The 20,618-nt window shown below is 30.0% G+C and overlaps 1 protein-coding gene across 1 annotated transcript; it reads right to left on the bottom strand.

The window, feature by feature from the left end:
• Positions 1–1,618: 1,618 nt before the first annotated feature.
• LOC118070669 (transcription factor Sox-2-like) lies at positions 1,619–19,386 on the bottom strand. Its single transcript, XM_035089459.1, has 5 exons — positions 19,075–19,386; positions 16,487–16,749; positions 10,777–10,971; positions 9,417–9,568; positions 1,619–3,135 (listed from the first exon to the last, which is right to left on the bottom strand). The coding sequence occupies exons 2-5, from the start codon at positions 16,734–16,736 to the stop codon at positions 2,590–2,592; spliced, it is 1,143 nt and encodes a 380-aa protein (XP_034945350.1). The 5' UTR covers positions 16,737–16,749; positions 19,075–19,386; the 3' UTR covers positions 1,619–2,589.
• Between the last annotated feature and the right edge of the window lie 1,232 nt (positions 19,387–20,618).

Genomic DNA, 20,618 nt, shown 5'->3' on the forward strand with positions numbered 1-20,618 from the left:
CTAACAGTCTTTAGGGTTAAAATATAAGCAGATAAAAATAATAACTGATAATAAAAATAATGATGACTTTACAATTATTTTCGAATCGTAGGTATTCATTCATTTATACCAATAATTCAATTAAAAAACAACTGATAAAAACAGAATGTTTTAAAAAAAAAATATTTTTTATTGTTAAAGTTTTAGCGTTTATTTATCCATCAGTCATTTATCTATTCACATAATATTGAGATTAAATTTTTGAAAAGTAATTTAAAGAAAAGTACAAAATATGGCTTTGTAATTGGGTTTCTACTTTTTCGCAATTATCTCGAAAACGATTAAAAATAGAAGAAAAAAGGTCAAAATAAGAGATGTAGAGACAAAAGTTCTACATTAAATAGTGCACATTCTTAAAGTTCTATCTTTCATAGTGAAACCACAAAATCACAATGAAGATAAGACTTGAATGAATTCTGATTCTGATTTTTGTCAATGTTCAATGTGTATAACTATTTTATTGCTGAACTATGACAGATGGAGGATGAACTGTAGAGATCTTTTTTACGTAAAATAGAAATATCTTCAACTTTTGTTTGAAACATTCTCATGTATCTTTTTTAGATTAGCTGTAAAATGACGATACATATAAAAACGTGATGATTTTTAATTTTTGTCTGTTTTCATCGTCACTTTACAGCTAAACCAAGAGAGATACAAAATAACACTAAAATACTTTTTATGGAAAATTGAAAGATCTTCAATTCTGTCTGAAATTTTTATCTTTACCTTTCAAAGTTTTCGAGGTAATCGCAAAAACTGTTTTGACGTTTAAAAAAATGATAACTTTACAATATTATAATTTACAATGATTCTTTAATGATTTTTTTCCATCCATTCATAGAAAATTTTATCCAATAATAAACAACTAAAAAAAATAGATTGTTCTAAAAGTTAAAAATATCATTTATTCCTCAACGTTTGTTTATGTTTATTCATTTATCGGTATTTCCATTTATTCACGTAATTGAATAATTGGCACACTTGTACAAATTTAACAATAGTATTGAGTAATAATTATCAATAGTAATAATAGAAAAACATAAAAATAATTAATAATAATAATAATAATAATAATAATAATAATAATAATAATAATAATGAATAACAAACACTATCATTGTTAATAAATTATTTTCGATGTAATTGTTTAATAATTTATTCATTTATGCCAATGAATATTGATTGGATTATTTAAATAAAAGCATAAAATTATCTCATATTCAATATTTAATTCATGTTACATTTTTTTTTATTTTCTAATTAATGATATGCTGTGAAATAGTCTTATGCTTAATATTCAAATAAATAAACAGAATAATGTAAATGTCTTACTACATACAAACATTTTATTTATTTAATTTTTTTAAGAATATTTACAAAAATCTTTATGAGCAAAATATGCACAGAAATATTCTTTTTAGTTCTTGAGATAATAGTTTATTTAATTATGAATTTACATTTGCATGACAAATTAGCTTTTTATGATGAATTCCATAAGAAAACATAATAACTTGAGATTTTTAATCATTTAAGTTTTGATAATTTTTGTTTTTTCAATCTTGCTTTGTTTAATACATTTCGTTAATGCTAATTAATTTCTAAATGTCTATTTATAGTTATTTAATAGTCTACAGGTAAATATTTACATCGACTTCCCTTCGTATTGTAAGAGAATCCCTTTGAAAAAAAAATCACAATGAGCTATCTTTGTTTTTTGATTCGATATAAAAAGATTTTTCATACCCTAGTAGATGTGATTGAAGATTTAAAAAATGACAATTTGATCAGTTTCATTTTTTTTAGCAATATCGACAAGAACATTAAAATTTGAATTCTTGAATAAAAGTTGAAAATAAGGCTGTAAAAGTTATTTATTTATGACTCTTTCAAAAATGGTGACAGATACAGAAAAAAAGTTCGAACAAAGCTTGTAGAAAATACAATTTTACGTACGAAAGGTATTGACTCTCAAATCTCTATTTGCTAAAGTTTAGCCATAAAATTACAATTAAAATTTTAAAATTAAGCAAAATTTCTTCTGATCATTTCTCTATTGTTATCATAATTTTGTCGTTAAATTACAAAAAATAGAGAAAAAAGTTCCAAACAAAAATTAACGATCGTTAAATTTCACATAAAAAAGCTTCTTAAACTTCATCGTCTTCTCCTTATAGTTTATTACAGTTGATTGAATAATTCCGAGTAACATTAAATAAATCTTCAAGTCCAAGCAAAGTCTCTGAACGTTAAAACTATAAATAATGCCAATTAAAAAAGGTAATCAAAACAACAGGTCCTGACATCAAATTGCCATTTTTAAATAGCAACTCCAAAAATATGTTTCCAACCTTTGGGTTCTCACTAGTGTATGACCTAAACCCTGTAGCTCAGTAAATATTTAGTTTCTTGTATATAACAAGAAAAGCAAACACGATACACACGGAGCTTTAAATAAACTATTTAACAACAATAATTGGCAGATAAACACCTATGTATTTATAGAGTTGGATATTTGCTTACAAGAGACTGAAGCTATGCTCTATCGGGTCAGAAGATAACGGTCAGAGGACGTCGGAAATCGTTTCCTGGAGTCGCTGTGGTTGGATAACCGCCATATTGACTGACCTGTGGTGCTAATAGACCACCACCTTGGACAGATCCAGGGTAATAAGCAGGAATAGAAGCACCAGGACTTGCTGCTGATGAGGTTGGAGTTGATGTTGCACTAGCACTTGATGAACTGTGCTGTTCTGTTCTTTCAGAAACACTGTGTTGCTTCATCATATCTGGTGAATCCGAACTTGGTGAACGATTAGCACCCTGAATTGGACTTGAATCTTCATAAAGTTTGTTGGTTTCATAACCAGTTCTGTTGTAGTCATTGATGTTTGGTTTATCCATGTAAAGTTTGGATTGCTCGAAATAAGCTTTAGCAGAATCTAAATAGCTTCGTTCCAGATACTTGGGACTGGTGTCTAAATATTTTGGATCCGAATACATCGACATTGTTAAGGTGCTTGGTGGCATGTAGGCTGCTCGATATTTGTCTGCTTCCACCATTGAGTATTTCATGGCATCCATTGAGCTCACGACCTAAAACATAAGATATTATTTGTTAAGATTGATTAGACGTCTATCATAAAGTGGACTGATCTTTTTTTCAGGAAAGAATTAACGAGAGGAAGAACTGTGATTGAATCCAAAGTAAGGTGTAAAATGAAAAATACTGTCACTTTCTTGTGATGATTGAGTAAACTAATGAAGATATAAAAAAAGCTTGAGAGAAAAGTTAAACATTTGTTAATTTTACATAAAAAAGATTTTCTATCTCTTACAGTTTATCTACAAAATAATTATAAAGATGGGAAAATGGCTTGTTATTAATTTCTAATATTTATTGAAGTTTATTATCATTTTTCAACCAAACTTTGAGAGATAGAGAAAAAAGTCTAAGGACCATTTTTATGGAAAACTTAAAACCCTTCAAATTATATTTCAAGCATTTTCTCCAAATCAAATAGTTTACGAGATAATTAGAAAAAAACTTAGATCTGAAGGATTAGGCATGAGTGTAGCAGAATTGGTGCAATATTTGAATGGGACAAGTTGTTGGGTGCTTGAATATATTCTCACGTGCGAAGAGGGTTCCCTTTTCATGAACGATTAACCGCTTGCCGTGACCATTTCTCTTTCTCTCTCTAGCCAGAGTCAGCTATCCTTTTTGCACCACGAACTGCTGAGTCTCTACGGGGCGTTAGAAGTTAATTACGGATGAAATTCCAACCGATCCGATGAAGGCTACCAGTGACCCTCCCAATTTTTTGATTGACCTAGAGATGAGATTATCTCTTTTGATAAATAATTGGATAATAGATATTAACACCTGAATAGGTTAAATGACTTTACATTGATACCATCATTTTTGACTGCTTTCTAGATAAAGCTGTTTAATAAAATGTAAAACATGGCTTGTTTTCGTTTAATGAATGTCATGTTAGAACATATTTATCAGCATCAAGATCAGGTTAAATTCAACCGTTTAAAAATTTTTTCATTCTCGATCAAAAAAATTTTAAAATATTATTCTACATCTCTTAGAGTTTAGCTGTAAAATAATAATAAAGATAGCAAGGAATGGAAAAATTGAATAAAATCCCATTTAAGCTCAATATCACTGTCTTATGATAAACTCTTTCAGACTTTGATTAAAATGTTTATAAACATTATTATTCATTAGTTTAATGAGTATCTACGAATTGTATCCGAAATAAGCTAGCAGCTACAATATTCAATGTCAAATCAAAACAGTTGATGAAACCACTAGAGCCATATAAACTTTAGATACTGCAAGAAAACGGGCTCAATCACTAAAGCTATTCATATCATGAAAAGTAATAATTGTCCATCAATTTATTCCACAAGACTTTCTAGAACAAAAAGATCTTAAATTTAACAACTCATTTTCCAAAAGAGCAAATTTTTTTATCATAACAACCTTCGATACCCATAGTCATTGAAAAGAAACTGGGAAGATGATCAATAAGCCAAATTAATATTATCTTATTGCCTCTAATGATCACCAAAACACCAGAACCAAACAAATAACTCATCATCAGAAATTGCTAGCAGAGAATGAGGTGTTCAAGTTAACAACAGCATTTAGTGTTCATCTCAAGATCTTGATGAGTAAACATTTAATAATATATTTGTCTTATTAACTGTTAAATTCTTTTCTAAATAATATCCTAAAGTAAGGGTCTTCCTACCTGGCTCTCTTATAGACTTCTACGAGGCCCGCAAATAGGATCTTGAAAATACTTGCAATATAGGGATGACATTTCAGGCAAATATGTAAATGTGGCAATCAAAAGAAACTTGAAGAGAAACCGGACTACAACCTTAGAATTTTGGCCAGGTCCAAAAGAAGTTGATAATCAATTGGATGTAGAGAAGAGAGCAGCAAGTGTGGAAGAAGGAAGAACGAGACTGGTGTAAATCATACAACTGGACAAAGCCGCTTAACGATCCGACAAAGGATCGACAAAGGTATCTCAACGAATTATAGAATTATGAATATTTTTCTTTCTCTTTCTATATTCATTTTTTCCTTTACAATCTTACAGTCCGCACACTCATATAGACACCTTCTTTATTTTGGCTTTTGGAATACTAACTCTTGAGAGAGAGGACTATCGTTCCTTTCCAGCAAGGACTGTGACTAAATTTATAGCTATTGGCTACCTTTGTCACAGTGATAAAAGGATAACTTTTATCGAACTTTTTTATTTGGTGATTTTGTTATGAGTTAAATTGAGCCAAATTCATGAATGCAAGATGTTTCTTTTTTTTGTTTTAGAAAGTTTGGTAAAATTTATTTGCAATGTTGAGGTCAATTGTGGTTGATGGTGTTTCGTAGAGAAAAAAAGAGAAAGAAATATTGAAACTCTTTAAATTTTGTATAAAAATGGTTCTTACATTTTGTGCTCTAAGTTTTGTGCTTTAGCTACAAAATGATGAAAAACATGGAGGTATTGTTGATAGTCAATTATTCATAAAAAGAATTGATCTTTATTGTCATTTTTCAGCTAAACTATTAAAAATAGAGAAAAAAATCAAAGAACCTTTTTAATGTAAAATTGAAAAATCTTCGTTTTAAATATTTTTCTATATTTCTCTTAGTTTCTAAAATAATCACGAATAAATTCATTTTCTTGGCGAATTTGTTCGAATTCATAACTAACTGAAATATATGTTTATTAGTTTTCAATAAAATTCATGACGAATTGATGATATATTTTCCGTTTTTACAAGTAAGAGAAATCTGACCTTTAAATTCTTAGCATCTCAATACATTCTTCAGTAATCAGTTATATACAGTTGAATTACAAAAATATTCTCGTTTCAAAACAACAACTGAAACTCATTCAAATGACCTACGTGTCATTACACAAAAGTTTGAAATATTGTAACTCAATTAAATCCATCGTTGAAATAATTCTTTCTAATTTCAACAATTAATGTGATTCATTCAAATATTTCTATATTGAATCCAAAATAAAATTATTTTTAAGATTAAGGATCCATTTTTTATTTTGATAGTAGAATAATGACAATAAAATTTCACTATAATTTCATATTGTTATTCTTTTTCAAAATAACGATACTGTATTATCATAGAAAGTGATCAAAATCTTTGTCTGTAAAAGGATAAATAAAAGTTCATTCATTCATTCATAAGATCATTCATCAATCCAACATCGAAAAGAAGGTCCTCTCTCTTATCTACTTTAAGAGAATAATGATAAATTTTTTTTTTTAATAATTTACATTTTGAGAAAGTTAAATATATGATTTCTTATTAAAATAATTGTTTACTGCATTTGAATTCCGTGCGCATTGTGGTTGTGAGTTTATGCGACTTTTTTGCGATTATCTCAAAAACGATGAAAAAAAGACGTTTTTTTAAATAGTTTTCAAGATAATCACCAAAAACTGGGTTTGATACTATTTTCCCCCTGAATTTTACCACTTTACCTAGGTACATTTTTCCAACAAATTTAAACATTCCAATAATATCTACTGTTCTTTTGAATTACGAATAAGCCTTTTTCTTTTATTTTTAATGTAAACCACTGCAGTGCCATGGGACTCAGTGAATATTAAGAGAGTGGCATAATTATATCAATAGTTAAACATACCGTAAGTACAATTTGTGATTACAATTATTTGAAGATGAACATGTTATTATAAATGTTTACCTATAGAAAGAATATAATATAATATCATATGAAACCCGGGACTACATTGTTTGCTTGACAGTTTAACTGTCGATTGTGTTAATTAACCGTCGCTTGGAAAGCCGATTGATGATATGAATAATCTATGTTAATTTCATTCTGATATAGACACGACAGTTTAAATACTATGAGTTAACTTTTTTATCGATTTTTCCAATCACTATTTTCATTTAATTTACTGCGCAATTAACAATAAAAGATAATAAAACAAGAACTTGCTCGAGAATTGAATATAAAGATAAAAAATGAATAAAAATTTTAGTGGAATGCAATAATAATTAAAAAAAGGAATAGTAATAGAAATTTTAAAAGAAACAGAAAATAAAACTTATTCTTTATTTTGAATTAAATCTGTGAGGTCAAATCGATTTATCAAACTATCGATTGTTGATAAATAAAAAGTATTCGATAAAACACGATATAAAAAAAACTACTGATTTTAAAAATTGGATCCAGATGTATATACATTTTGTGGTTTTTAAATGAGGGAGAAAAAGTATTTATTTATGGCATTTCGGAAACTACCGGTTTTATGTAGAGAAATTTTCATAGAAAATTGATCATAAATAGCGTGGAAAAAAATTCTTTTCTTTTTTGCTGGTAAGGACAAGTATTGTGAAAAAGGGTCATAAAAGGTTCAAAATATGCATAACATAATTTTTTATTATGCTTCTTTTCTTGAAAATTTTTAACAACTAATAAAGTTGAGAGACTTCAATTTTTTTTTTATGTTCGATTTTGAAGTTTTTAATCTACTAGTTCGAAATCGAGTAAAATCTAAAACGGACTGTTATTAGTTTTTTTATTGCTACACAATAGAAAATAATTATGATAAAAGAAAAAACAAATAATATGATTTGACACGAAAAATCTTGAAAAGAGAATTTTCCATTAGATATTTTATAATAACAATAATAGCTTTCTAATTAAATGAACTGTATATTTATACCTGTAAATTATTAAATAAAAGTGATGTATGATATACTAAAATTGTAATATTTATTAAATAAAACGAAGAGGAATAATATGAGTAACGTATAGCAACAGTAGCAGGTCGCTAGTTGGGGAAGTATACCACCTTACAATAGAATTCAAGATGTATTTCCATTGGTTGATTGTAATGCTTTCAATTATTTTAGAATAATTTCATACACATCATTTGAAAATTTATATTACGTAGACTTATAAGTTACATTTGAAATTCACTGCAATTATTTGAAATTTTTTTATCCTCTTTACAATGAAATACAAATTTTTACCCGTCGATAACAATGCCTCTAATTATCTGAAAACACTTTCAAACACACAATTTTATAGTTCGTCCGTTTTAGTTTTCGAAAGACGTAAAAAAATGTGCCCTGATAATTGTAATAGTCAATAAGTATTCTCGAAGGTCAAACACATACTTTCTTTTGTTATCTCCAAAAAAATATCAAATTTTGAAATTTACAAATTTTTTTAATTCTATTATTATGTTTTAAAATAAAAATTTGTTTAAAAATCAAGTTTCTCGTCTTGACAGATTTTTCTCGAGAGTCAATGATAGATATTTATTCAATTAATACTAAAACAAATGATTTTGTAGTCAAAAATGAATTTATTTCTTAAAAACCAAAGAATTTTTGTCACTCAATGAGACGGTACAGTAGTGAAATCACAATCTATTTTAGTAAAATAAAATTATTTTTTCCCTCGTAAAATTCTCAATTCCAAAAATAAGTACTATCATCACAATATTAATAGAAAATTGCTGATAAAAAATTTATATTCTTCCAAAAATGTAACTTTTTATCAATTAATAAATTGATCCACAAAAAATTTGATATTTTATACTCAGATTCTCATCTATGCGCTTCAATCGATTGATGAATTTCGAACGATGAATATCAATAAAAAATAGCACATCCTAAATTGATGACATCAGATCGTGAAAATGACGTAGAGAATAAAAAATATGTATGAGTCTTTCTAGTATTTGAGGACGCCTAAATCACCTTGAACAAAGTTGTTAAATGATTATATTGCAGGAGAAAATAAACCGATGTAAAAATGGTCATAAAACAATATTACAAATGGGCACAATATTCAATATGACACGTACCTAAAATAAAAAAGATTGAGAGGATTATTGACAAGATGGGAAACTATCATGTCGACCATTCTTGGACTTTAAGAATGGCCTGTAAGAAGGTTTCATTGAAAAATTCTTAGGTCAAGGATTGACGTTTGCACCCGCACTGAATGATGTACCATAAAATAAATTTAGGTTTCTAAACATCAACGTTCTTTAGACATTGTTGTATTCTTCAATTCTCCTGGTATTCAATGGGATTTTCTTTTGTCAAAGCGAGACCCAACACAGTTATGGTAAAATGCTTTAGAATAAATTCCAAGAGCACGGGGATTCCAAGAGAAGAACACCAGCAAGTGGGAGAGAGAAATTCCACGAAAAATCTTGACGAATAGAATAGAAGCAATAGTATCGAGGTGTTGGGTTTTAGCTATTCAGGGACACTTTTAAAAGGAGAAGGAGGAGTGACTGTTCCTATAAGTATTGTAGATAAAAGAAAGACTCACCTGGCCAGGTGCCCCGAGGCCAGCGGACATAGCGGCAGACTGCTGGGCAGCGGCAGCCACTGCGGCCATGCTGGTTAGAGGTCCATAAGCTGCTGCTGCTGCTGGTCCGTAATAAGTACTCATCCCTGCTTGACCCATTCCACCAGCCATCCCTTTAATTACAAATACAAACCATTCAATTTTACGCCTCATATTTAATTATCTTCCTGACACGTGCATCACATCGTTATTTTTATATTTTACGACATTTCTTCGTATTAATATTTGCTCTGCTTATTGCTTGAGCAAGTGTTTACGACTTTATTTTTATTTTAATTATTATAACGACACACATTATTAGATAATAGTATCATTCGAAATATCAAATCAGAATGATCGATTGTTTGATTTCGATAGAAAAAATTAAATTTATAGTAAATTTCAAGAAAAAAATCATTTTTACAAAAATATTAATTTTTTTGTCAATCGTCGTATCAATTGTTTACAATCAAATTGCAAATGAATCGATTGTGGACAATCGATATTTAAAAAAATTAATAAATACTAAATTCTCTCATTTTTGTTGTTAACACGTCAAAAATCGTACAATTACTTCTTCGATAATCAATAGTTTGATGTTCTATATCAGAAATAGATATTGAAAAATAATTATTCAGTTCTTAGGTCCACGTGCTATTTATCAATTAAACTGAATTAATAATAAAATGTATGTGAAAAGGAGAAAAAAAATTTTTATATAACACCCTAAATTTCAATTTAACTCGAAAACCTTACGCAAACATTCTTTTATTTGTGAACAGGTGTATGTTTATCATGCAAATGATCAAATTTCCGTTGTCAAACCCAACTCAAAACTTATTATTGAACTAATTTTTTAAACACGAAAATAAAATTAAAATTATTTAAAAATTATTCCATAAAAATAAAATTTGTGAACAGTATGGTTTTTGTAAGTGGTTATGGAAATTCTATCTATGACTAGAGAGTCGATTAATTGATTAAAAAAAAAGCATTGAGCATGATATAGACAGTAAACTATAATTTTTTTATGTGTAAGTGAAGATTTTATTATTAATTAGTGATTTCATGCAATTATAAAAGCGTTATCTCAGTTAAGTGTAAATTATCTCGTTAATTATTAGACATATGAAAAAAAGTTCTGAGCAAAAGTTGAAGATCTTCAAGAGTAGGAATATTTTTTATGCAAAATTTGAAGAGCTTTGATTCTTTATTCTACACTGTCCTTTATATCTCTTATAGTTCTCGAGATAATCTTAAAAAACTGAGCTCAAGACGGATTTCTTCTCATGGATCTCAATATAAAGTAACTATTGACAATAAATAAGTGGCCATTATCTACCTGCTCGAAGAGCATCCATTGACACACTAGCATAGGGAATGCTGTAAGGATACCCTTCCTTCCTCAGTGTCTTTGGTTTACGTCGAGGACGGTATTTATACTCGGGATGCTCTTTCATGTGGACTGTGCGTAATCTTTTGGCTTCATCAATGAATGGGCGTTTGTCACTTTCTGGCAATAGTTTCCACTCAGCTCCTATAAATATAAATAATTCAATTATTTCCATTAATTTCAACCTATTAAATATTACAATTGGTACATATGTATATTTTGTATGTCCCTAAAATATACGCTCACAGGGTGACGAATATTCCTTCGTCACGTCCTTTTGGATCTCTTCGGTTGAGCCTCGTTAAATCGCAATTGTGCTACGTCATCCTGCATAATCATGAAATCACAGTACACGAAAGGGAGTTATCATGCTTGCTTAATCAATTCGATTCAGTAGAAAAATAAAATGAGTTTATATAAACTCGTATGACAAAACAAAATTTATACCAAAAAAAATAAAATAATTATGTATATATATGGGAGAGTGAAATAACACGTAATCTTGTATTTCTGCCAATCATTCGCGACTATGATAATAAAAACATTTTAGAAATGGCTCTTTAATTATTTATAATTGGGAAATTAGTTGTAAATTGTCAATGGGTTATTTTTTATTTATAAAAGTTCTGTTATGTTTAGATGATGTATTAAAAAGTTGAATTCTGAAAGTATTTTTAATAATAAACAAGTATTAGTTTTCGTTTCACGTGTTTTGGTTTCATTAGGCTAGTTGATGCTTTGGTGTTTCAGGAAATATTTTTCAAGTTAGTATAAATGATTGGGAATAATTTAAACAGCCATTCAATTCAGATCAAGGGGTGAAATTTACAGTGAGTTGTATCAAAACTAATTTCTTGTATTCAATACTTTTTTCGTATTTTTTGTAGTTCAGCTGTAAAATGACAAAAACAATAGGAAATTTAGTTTATTGTCATTATCTTTCCTTTATGGTTATTTTACGATTAAAATTAAAAATAGGAGTTCGAGTATAAATACCTTTTTTTATGTAATATTGCAAGATCTTTAAGTTATAATCTGAATTTTTTTCGAATCTCCTATAGTTCACAAGATAATTGCGCAAAATTTTAATCAACTTCCTTTCTTATTCTGCATGAGAGCATTGTTCTCCATTATCCCTACATATTCTCAACAATCGTGAAAATATTTACTAAAATTCTCATCTACTCTGAATATTTTCCATTTGGCAATGTAACTTTCTAGCTCACAATTTTCGTGAAAAAAAAACAAACATATAATTTGAATAAATTCCATTAGCAAACTTATTCAAGCCATCTTGTAATAATTGCAGCATTATTTGAATGATTGTAGTCACGAATAAACAAAAGAAAGTCTTAGAACCGACCTGTACCTTGTTGTGTCGTCGATTGTTTCTTTGAAAAATTAATTACCTTTTCTGTTAGTATGCAAACGCGACAAAACAAAACGCGTACAATGTCTAACGACTCACGAACAGAAAACAGTTGAAATACGATACTAGAATAGCGTCGGTGGTTAATTCGCTCGCGTCGTCAACAACAATATAAACGGTAGAAGACGCGAATGTTGGTAACAATGGCATCCATGTGTCGATATACAAACACAATACAATACAAAGTTACCTACACCACAAATCTATTGTTACACTACTGCATACGACTACAAATCAACAATGCTTTTCATTATTTCCTTTGTTTAATATACCAGGTATACATTAGTCACTTGAGTAATGCATTATAATCTCAAAAAAGAGAATAAAAAGAATATTTAAAAAATGGTCAATAGTGTCAAGTAGCGAATCAATAGGAATTTTTCTTCCAGGTAAAATAAAATAAAACATGGCGTGGAGGAGTGGTAGGGGGTGCTGTGTGTTCGTTTAGAACAAAAGCGTTGACGAAAGTATTAGTAGTCCTCAGCTCACTTTCTACCCTTCTCGAGGTTTACTTCTACAATTTTGCCCTTTCTTTCTCTTATGAGCTTTATAGTGTTCTGTACTTTAGACTGAGGAATTAAGCAAGCTACGAACATTAACACAATAGTGCCCACCTTTCCGTCCTTTCGCTAGTGAACAATGCCGTTTATTTAACATCGTTTAAAGTACAAAGCCTATTAATTAATGAATGCCGCGGTATGGTGGCGCATGGGGTGGTTATGTTCTAGCACCATCTAAAGCTAATCAATTTTTAGATTATTTTCTAATAAAATATTCATTTTTCATCTTTACAACGGTCTTGCAGCTAAACATAAAAGATAGGATAATAAAGGTTTAAATAAAAATTAGAGATTTCTGAATTTTACACAAAAAAACTTCTTCACACTTTATTTTGAATCTCTCATAGTTGAGATGCAAAATGACTTTTAAAAAAAGAAGTAAATGTTAAAAAATTACTTTCCATCTTTATTACTATTTTGCAGCTAAACCATAAAAGATAGAGGAAAATTTCAAAAGACTGTTTTCATGCAAAATTCAAAATGTGTTAACTTTTGTTATAAACTTTTTCTCGTACTGCATAAAAGTCGACGATTTTTTAATCTACTTGAGAAAATTCTTCTAGACTACCAAACGTAATCATAACCCTTAATCTAATTACCTGAATAAATGCTCAATTACTACTTTCCAAGTTTAATTACATCCTACTGTATTTTTAAAAATATTCTTAGAAACTACATAAACAACAAAAATTAAAAATTCTTCTTTGATGTAAAAAAACCAAAAAAATATCATACACATTTTAATATGCTTACAAGTATATGTGTACACATTTTACATTGGAAACGATCATTTTTAATCCCGTATACATTCAAGAAAATAAGCACGTGTAGCCATATAGTAGGGTGGTGTTTTGTACTATGTGACAAAGGCGCGTACTCATTGTCCTCACAGCGATTCAATAGACGAGGAGTCGCAGGTTCGTGTTGTCTGGATTTTTTCTCGTTCTGTAGATCCCACCGGATGTTCAAGACTCTGAATATATATATATATATATACCTTATGTTCCATGAAATGTTTCACATTTTATAGCTAAGTTGACAAAAAAAAGAAAATGTAAATGGGGCCCACCTTTTTGAGAGACTAGAGAGAAAGGGAAAAAGAAAACAGGTGTAAATTTGAATTTGGAATTGAAATATAAAACAGACTAATGAATGAATATTAAAAATAAATGGCGCCAGACACTTGATAATCATGCTGACAATTGGTAAAATCATTTAATCATGATAAAAGCTTCAAGTCTCGAGAATCTTTCCAACCCTTTTTTTCTCTTTTTAATCCCTATTTCTTTCATCAAATACGTCTGCAGTGTATATGAATTTAAGCTCCTTTTTTATCTTTTTCCTAACTTGCACAATACAAAAGGCATATTCCAAAGTAAGCTTGAATTTATGCAAACGCAGGGACTATTCTTCAAATTGAAAGATTTTTTTACTACATTTAGAGCTTGGAAGAAAATTTAACAAACCCGTAAAAAAATGATTTTTGTGATGAATTCATTGATGGAACAAGTTTTTAATTTTTGGGAAATAGGTATCTTGAAAAAGTAGAACAGGTGTTGTTAGTAAAAAAATGTTTGATAGCTAATTGATGCTATAAAATAACACTAAAGATTGAAAAGTAATTTTTTTATGATTTTTAATTCTATTACCTATTCATCACTATTTTTCATGTAAACTGTAAGAGATGCGAAAAAACTATCCAACAAAAAATAAAGATTTCTAAATTTTGCATCAAAAAGGTCCATTGTCATTTTTCGCTATTTTTCATTCAAATCAATCCAAAATTAATAACTTGTCTTCAGCATACTTTATAGCTAAACGATGCAAGATATAAAATAAAATTAGAAAAACTTTGTTGTGTTAAATTTAATAATCTTCAATTTTATAATTTATATTATTTTCTTTCGACTTTTGTAGCAAAACTATAAAAGATAGCAGAGAAAGTATAAGGAACTTTTCATTATGACATTTCAATTTATACAACTTTTGTATTCACTTTTTCTTCTATCTCTCATAGTTTTCGAGATAATTACAAATAACTAAATTGTATCTTACATCAACAAACATTTGTTGTCTTTTAACAAGCTATATTTGAACTTTAAATTTACGATACTCTATAAACACTGTTAATAAACATTCCCAATCATCTCATAATTTTTCTATCTATCTCAGAATAACCAAATGTGATCGAGCTAAGTTCTCTCCTTCAAATTAATATGGAAAACGTGTTAAATCCTAAATAGAAGCAACTTTAATCACAACAGACTGGAATGATCCATCAAATAGATTTGAAATGAGTCCCACGACTCTAGAAACCTCTAGATGGGAGGGTTGGGGGATTATCAATTACATTATGGCGCTTAAATTCAAACCTATTTGCATTATTGCAATTCAATCGGCCATAGTGGAGTTGTAACACTTAAACACAAGAGTTAGTATGCATTAAGGTTGAAAAATAAATGAAAAGAGGGGGTTAAAAGCGTGGGCGTAAAGGGGGTAGAGGGCGCTTGCGCGAGAATACGATACTTGCGCCTCATTCGTTGTCGTCAAGGACGAGATAGTCTTTGGAGGCGGAGAGATGAATCTTGGACCAAAAATGGGTGGCTGGAAATAGAATACTACGGGGATGAGTATCTTTGTGGATTTCCGGGTATTTGATGGAAATACCATGCCGAAATGCCTTTCGTTACGTTATTCGCTAGGTCGTTTCTCGTCACGCCTGATGAATTCACAACGTATGTATAAATGTATGTGCAGGAAATGTCGTCCTCTTCCTCGTCTTTGGTGCGATTAACGAGACGGAATGAGGGAGCCACTGCGAGCTTCTGAGTACTGTATTGTTAATGTGTATTATACCGCGATCGAGGATCCATGCTAAAAAGCCTTTTTTCTTTATCGTTTGCCGCAAGTCTACCGAATAATTTGCCGCTCAATACGAGAAAAAAAGAGATACTCGTTGAAGGGAATATGTCCCACCCTACTTTCAATCCGATTTCTCTCTTTAATATTCTCATCTTGAGGCATCAATTATTACAAGAAGGATATTGGACTATTTTTCTTGTGGTCCAGTGACTAAAGTTATAAGGTAAGGGATTCATTGTGAATCAAAATATTATCGAAGAAATAAAAAAGATAGTTGAGACACAGTTTTTTACAATTATCGCGAAAACTATGGGAATTGCGAGAAAAAGTTTCAGACAACATTTTTGAATTTTTAATTTAAGTTAAAGATCGTTTAATTTTCTATAGAAATGATAATTATACTTTACTCCGTATCTCTTATATGTTAGTAACAAAATTATCATAAAGAGATTGAAGTGATTTTTGATGATTTTTTTAACACTTTCGTATTTTTATTGTCATTTTTTGATAAACTATAAAAGATACACTAGAAAGTTTGAAATAAAGGTTGAAGATCTTCTAATTTATTATGAAAAAGGTTTCCATGCTTTATTCTGTATCTGTTATAGTTGAACTGTGAAATGACAATAAAAAATAACAACAATGTTAGAATCCATTGATAGTTAATCTCTGATAGTTGACAAAATAATCGCAAATAACTGTTGGACAATTTTTTTTATTTCTTCCCGAAACATTCATCAAAGTTTCGAGAAAATGAAAAAAATCCAAACAAACGTCTGAATAAAGATAATAAATCATTTGTATTCACCTAATCTTTTGGAGATTTCACTATTGTGCATCTTGGGATTCTCCTGTGCAATTTTTCTTCGTTGTAATCTGGACCACACCATGAAGGCATTCATGGGTCTCTTGATATGTTCTGTCTGTGGTTTCTTATTCGTCGCAAGTGTATTTGGAATGGCCACCGCCATTGGTCCAACCTCATTAGAATTTGGAGATGCACCAGTCAAACATTGCATACTCCTAAGTGAGTCTGGAAAAGTAGCACCGTCGCACATGTTTCCGCCGGCTCTGTAAATTCAAGAAAAAACCAAACTTAAAACTCTAATAGTTATTCAATCAATCTGGGACAAAATGTCACCGTAGTTAATCTAAAAAAGGCCAAAGAGCACTTGAGAGACCCTCAAACTAATACAATTACGTCACTGATCTTGAGGATTCATTAAAAAAAAAAAGATGTGGTCTCTCTTAAGAGTCGGTTTCCACCCTGAGGCGTGGTAGTTACGAATTTTAGGGTTAGCATGAGCTTGAATAAAGCAAACCCCAACATTGAGTGTCATTGAGTAAGGATTAATAGATACGTAGGTCATGAGATGGGGTGACGAGCTTCAAAATAGGGGGTGGTGCGACGGTCAACGAGGTCTAGGGTCATGAAACAAGAAAGGGAATATGATGACAGGGTGACTGTATATATATACACAAGGGACACTGAAAGATGCTGGAAGTAATGGTTGTTGACAAGTAATGCTTGTTGCCGAGATTAGGACGCGCTAATTGAATGTTTAGGGACTATCCTGAAAGCCCCACCGATTTATTATCAATTCTATTCCACACCAGTTTTCTTGTAGATTTCATCTTTAGGAAAACTAATCCAGAATATACTTTATCAAGATTTTCTTGAAAACTTTGAGAGATACGAAAAATAATATGTTAAATAAAGTTTGTAACAAATTAAATTTTGCATAGAAAAAATCATTGTGTTTTATCTCATAACTCGTATAGATTAACTGTAAAATAATGATAAAGACAGAAAAATTTCAATAACATTACTTTTTTATCTTTATTGGTATTTTGCAGCTAAGCTGTGATAGATACAAAAAAATATAAAAACATTTTTCGGGTAAAATTTTAAAACCTTTAATTTTTATTTCACCTGTTTTTTCGTATTTCGCGTAATTCAACTGTTAAGTTACTTTAAGGATGAAAAAAATATTAAACATCGTTAAGAAATTACTTTGCCATCTTTATTAGTATTTTGTAGCAAAACTATGAGACCTGAAGAATAAAATGTAAAACCTTTTTTGTGCAGAATTTCAAAGCCTTTAATTTTCATTTTAGTATTTTTTCGTATCTGCTTTCGTTTAACTGCAAATTAACAGTAAATAAAGAGAATTGATTTTTAATAATATCGAAGAGAAAGATTAGAGTTACCGATTTCCGTTTTAAAATCCCTCCTTCGGGTTTATTCTTCCTCTTGTTAGACACACTTTTCACACATAAAGAGATCTCCTTGTGCTTAAATTCGACCCATACTATTTCATTCTATTTTCAACCGACGGATTTTGTGACTATTCTCTATTCAGACATTGAAACTTTACACTTAGTTTGTCGTATGATTTTTTTTTGCCTGCTTTATACCGTTGTCCGCATTGGTATTCTCTTCACAATTGATCCATTGAAGATATATTAGTAGCATTATTGTTATTTTGGCCACCTGAATATTCAACTGATAACCTTTTCTATTCTTTATTTTAAATATCGACACACAAAAGCTTTTGTATTTATCACATTTGACTGGATATTACGACTACACTAAACTCGTGCATTCAGTTGTATATTGATTCGAGTTATTACGTGGAATTGAGAAAAAAAATGATGCAGTTCCAGCAATATAGCACTGGTGGAAGTATTTAGGAATTTGCGAAAATGTAATCAAGGTTACTTAAAATTAATTGTAATATTAGACCCTCAATTAAATTAATTGAAATTATTTCGTAACCGACAAAAAATATGAAAAAAAAAAATTTTACTAAAAAATAAAGATCGTCAAATTTTGTATATAAAAGCTTCTATGTTTTCGTTTACTATTTTTTATCATGAAACTCAAAATCAAAAAAGTGATTTTCGATATTTTTCCGTATTTATTTTTATTTTGTAGCCAAACTATAAAGGATACAGAAAACAGTTTTTAATTAAAATTGAAGAGCATCAAATTTGACACAAGAAAATATTCTTGACATTTTTTTCTATCTCTAGAGAACATTAAATTTTGCGTAAAAATGATACCTACACTTAAATGTAGAGGTAAATTTATCCCGTATCTCTTATAATTTACCTGAAAAGCAGCGATCAAAATATCAGGAGTTAATTTTTAAAAAAAATTAAAAGGAAACTGGGTCGGCTAAATCCGAAAAAAATATCCAAAATATCACAAAAGCAAACATTTTCACAGCAAAGATGACGACTATAACTGGCTGAATCCCTCTTTTTTTGTAAAATTTTCACTTCACTGAAGTACAGATGATTTACACTAAATGACGCGTTTTCTTAAGAGAAATGAATTTGTTCCAAAAACCATTTTTCCAATGAAATTTTAAAGAAAAAACAAATATTTACCTTATAAAATTGCCGGCGGTTCGTTGATAATCCAGCTCAATGATTCGGCCGTAATATTATCAAATAGAGTAAACGTCTAACTAGAGACGTAACTGGATCACGTGTGAACAAACAAAATCGTTTAGTCAAAATCACACCAAAACACCAACAAATTATCAAATCACTTGTCTATAGAGATATTCTCACAATCACTAAAACAAGCAACTGACATAAATCCGGATTAAGAAGTTCTTTCAACAACACTCTGACGACGGATCGTACCTAAGACACCTTGGAGCCGATGTGTCGAGGTCGAAAGTGCCGAGGCAAGTGGTTCCCTCGAGTTCCCGCCCTAGAGGGAAACTTACCTAGAATTTGGATTCCTCCCCCCTCTCTACCATGAGACCAAAACAAGTGACTGGCAATGCGGGCGGAGTTTGTTGCCGTAGCAACAGTCTTTTACTATCCAATAGAACCTCATGAGGGCATGGTTTTGCCAATTACGTTACTCAACCAGACTGTTGTTCATTGGTTGCTTCAACAACTAACACGCAACTGAGAAATGAAGAGTTTTGAGTTCCTCATGTTGTCGCGAATTCGTTCCCGCGTTTTGTCGATTCGGGTTAAGAGTAACCGAGATGGTAACATCAAGTGCTTACGCAAGCGCAATGCACTCAATTGTCTCAAATGAAGGACAGGCGCTAGAAAGGGGAAATATCAGATTTAAATTCAATCCGTTGGTAGATGGAGTTGTGATACAGTTAATGACATAAAGAGTTGTTACGACTACTGGGTCTATTATAAGGCTTTATATCACGTTTCTGAGTGTTTAATGGTAAATTATGGTGTAAGAGGGGTTGAGAACTATGGGTTTATTAGAGAGATGCGTTAATTGTGATGATTTGAGAAATTTTTTTTTTGCTTTGGAAGAACAAGTTATGACGATAAAGCAAGAATTAGTACGAAGACTAGCTGACAAAGTAACTTTTTCATTATTATCACGAAAACTATGACAGGTGCCGAAAAAATGGTTAGAATAAACATTAGAGGTCGTAAAATTTTGTAAGGGAAAAATCCTTACAATTTGAGTTATATTTTTCATTGTTTAATGATTGGATGGTTATGAACATGAGACAATGATAGAAATTAATGGATTATTGTAAATGACAATGGCCCACTTTCAATGTTACTTTTTAGCTTAACCATTAAAGTGAAAAATCAAATCATAAAACCTTTTTTTGTGTAATTTGGAGCTTTTTAATCTTTGTTTACACTGTTTTTCGTGTCTCACATAGTCCAGCTGGAAAATGACAATAGAAATAAAAAAAAATCGCTTGCATAAAAACTTGATTTGTAATTTTGTAACTAAACTTTTATAGATAGAAGGAAAACTCTTACAGCCTTTCATATGTATTACAAAATAGATTTTTATCTTCTGTTTAAAACTTTTTTCTGTATCACTTACAGTTTAGCTGTAAAATTACCATAAATCAAAAAATGTTAAAAATCTATTATTTTTTTCTCATATTCATTTTAAAACAAAACTATATAAGACAGAAGGGACA

This window comes from Chelonus insularis, unplaced genomic scaffold, assembly GCF_013357705.1.
Source record: "Chelonus insularis isolate UGA/USDA-ARS -01 unplaced genomic scaffold, ASM1335770v1 contig_112_pilon, whole genome shotgun sequence".
Classification (NCBI taxonomy): domain Eukaryota; kingdom Metazoa; phylum Arthropoda; class Insecta; order Hymenoptera; family Braconidae; genus Chelonus; species Chelonus insularis.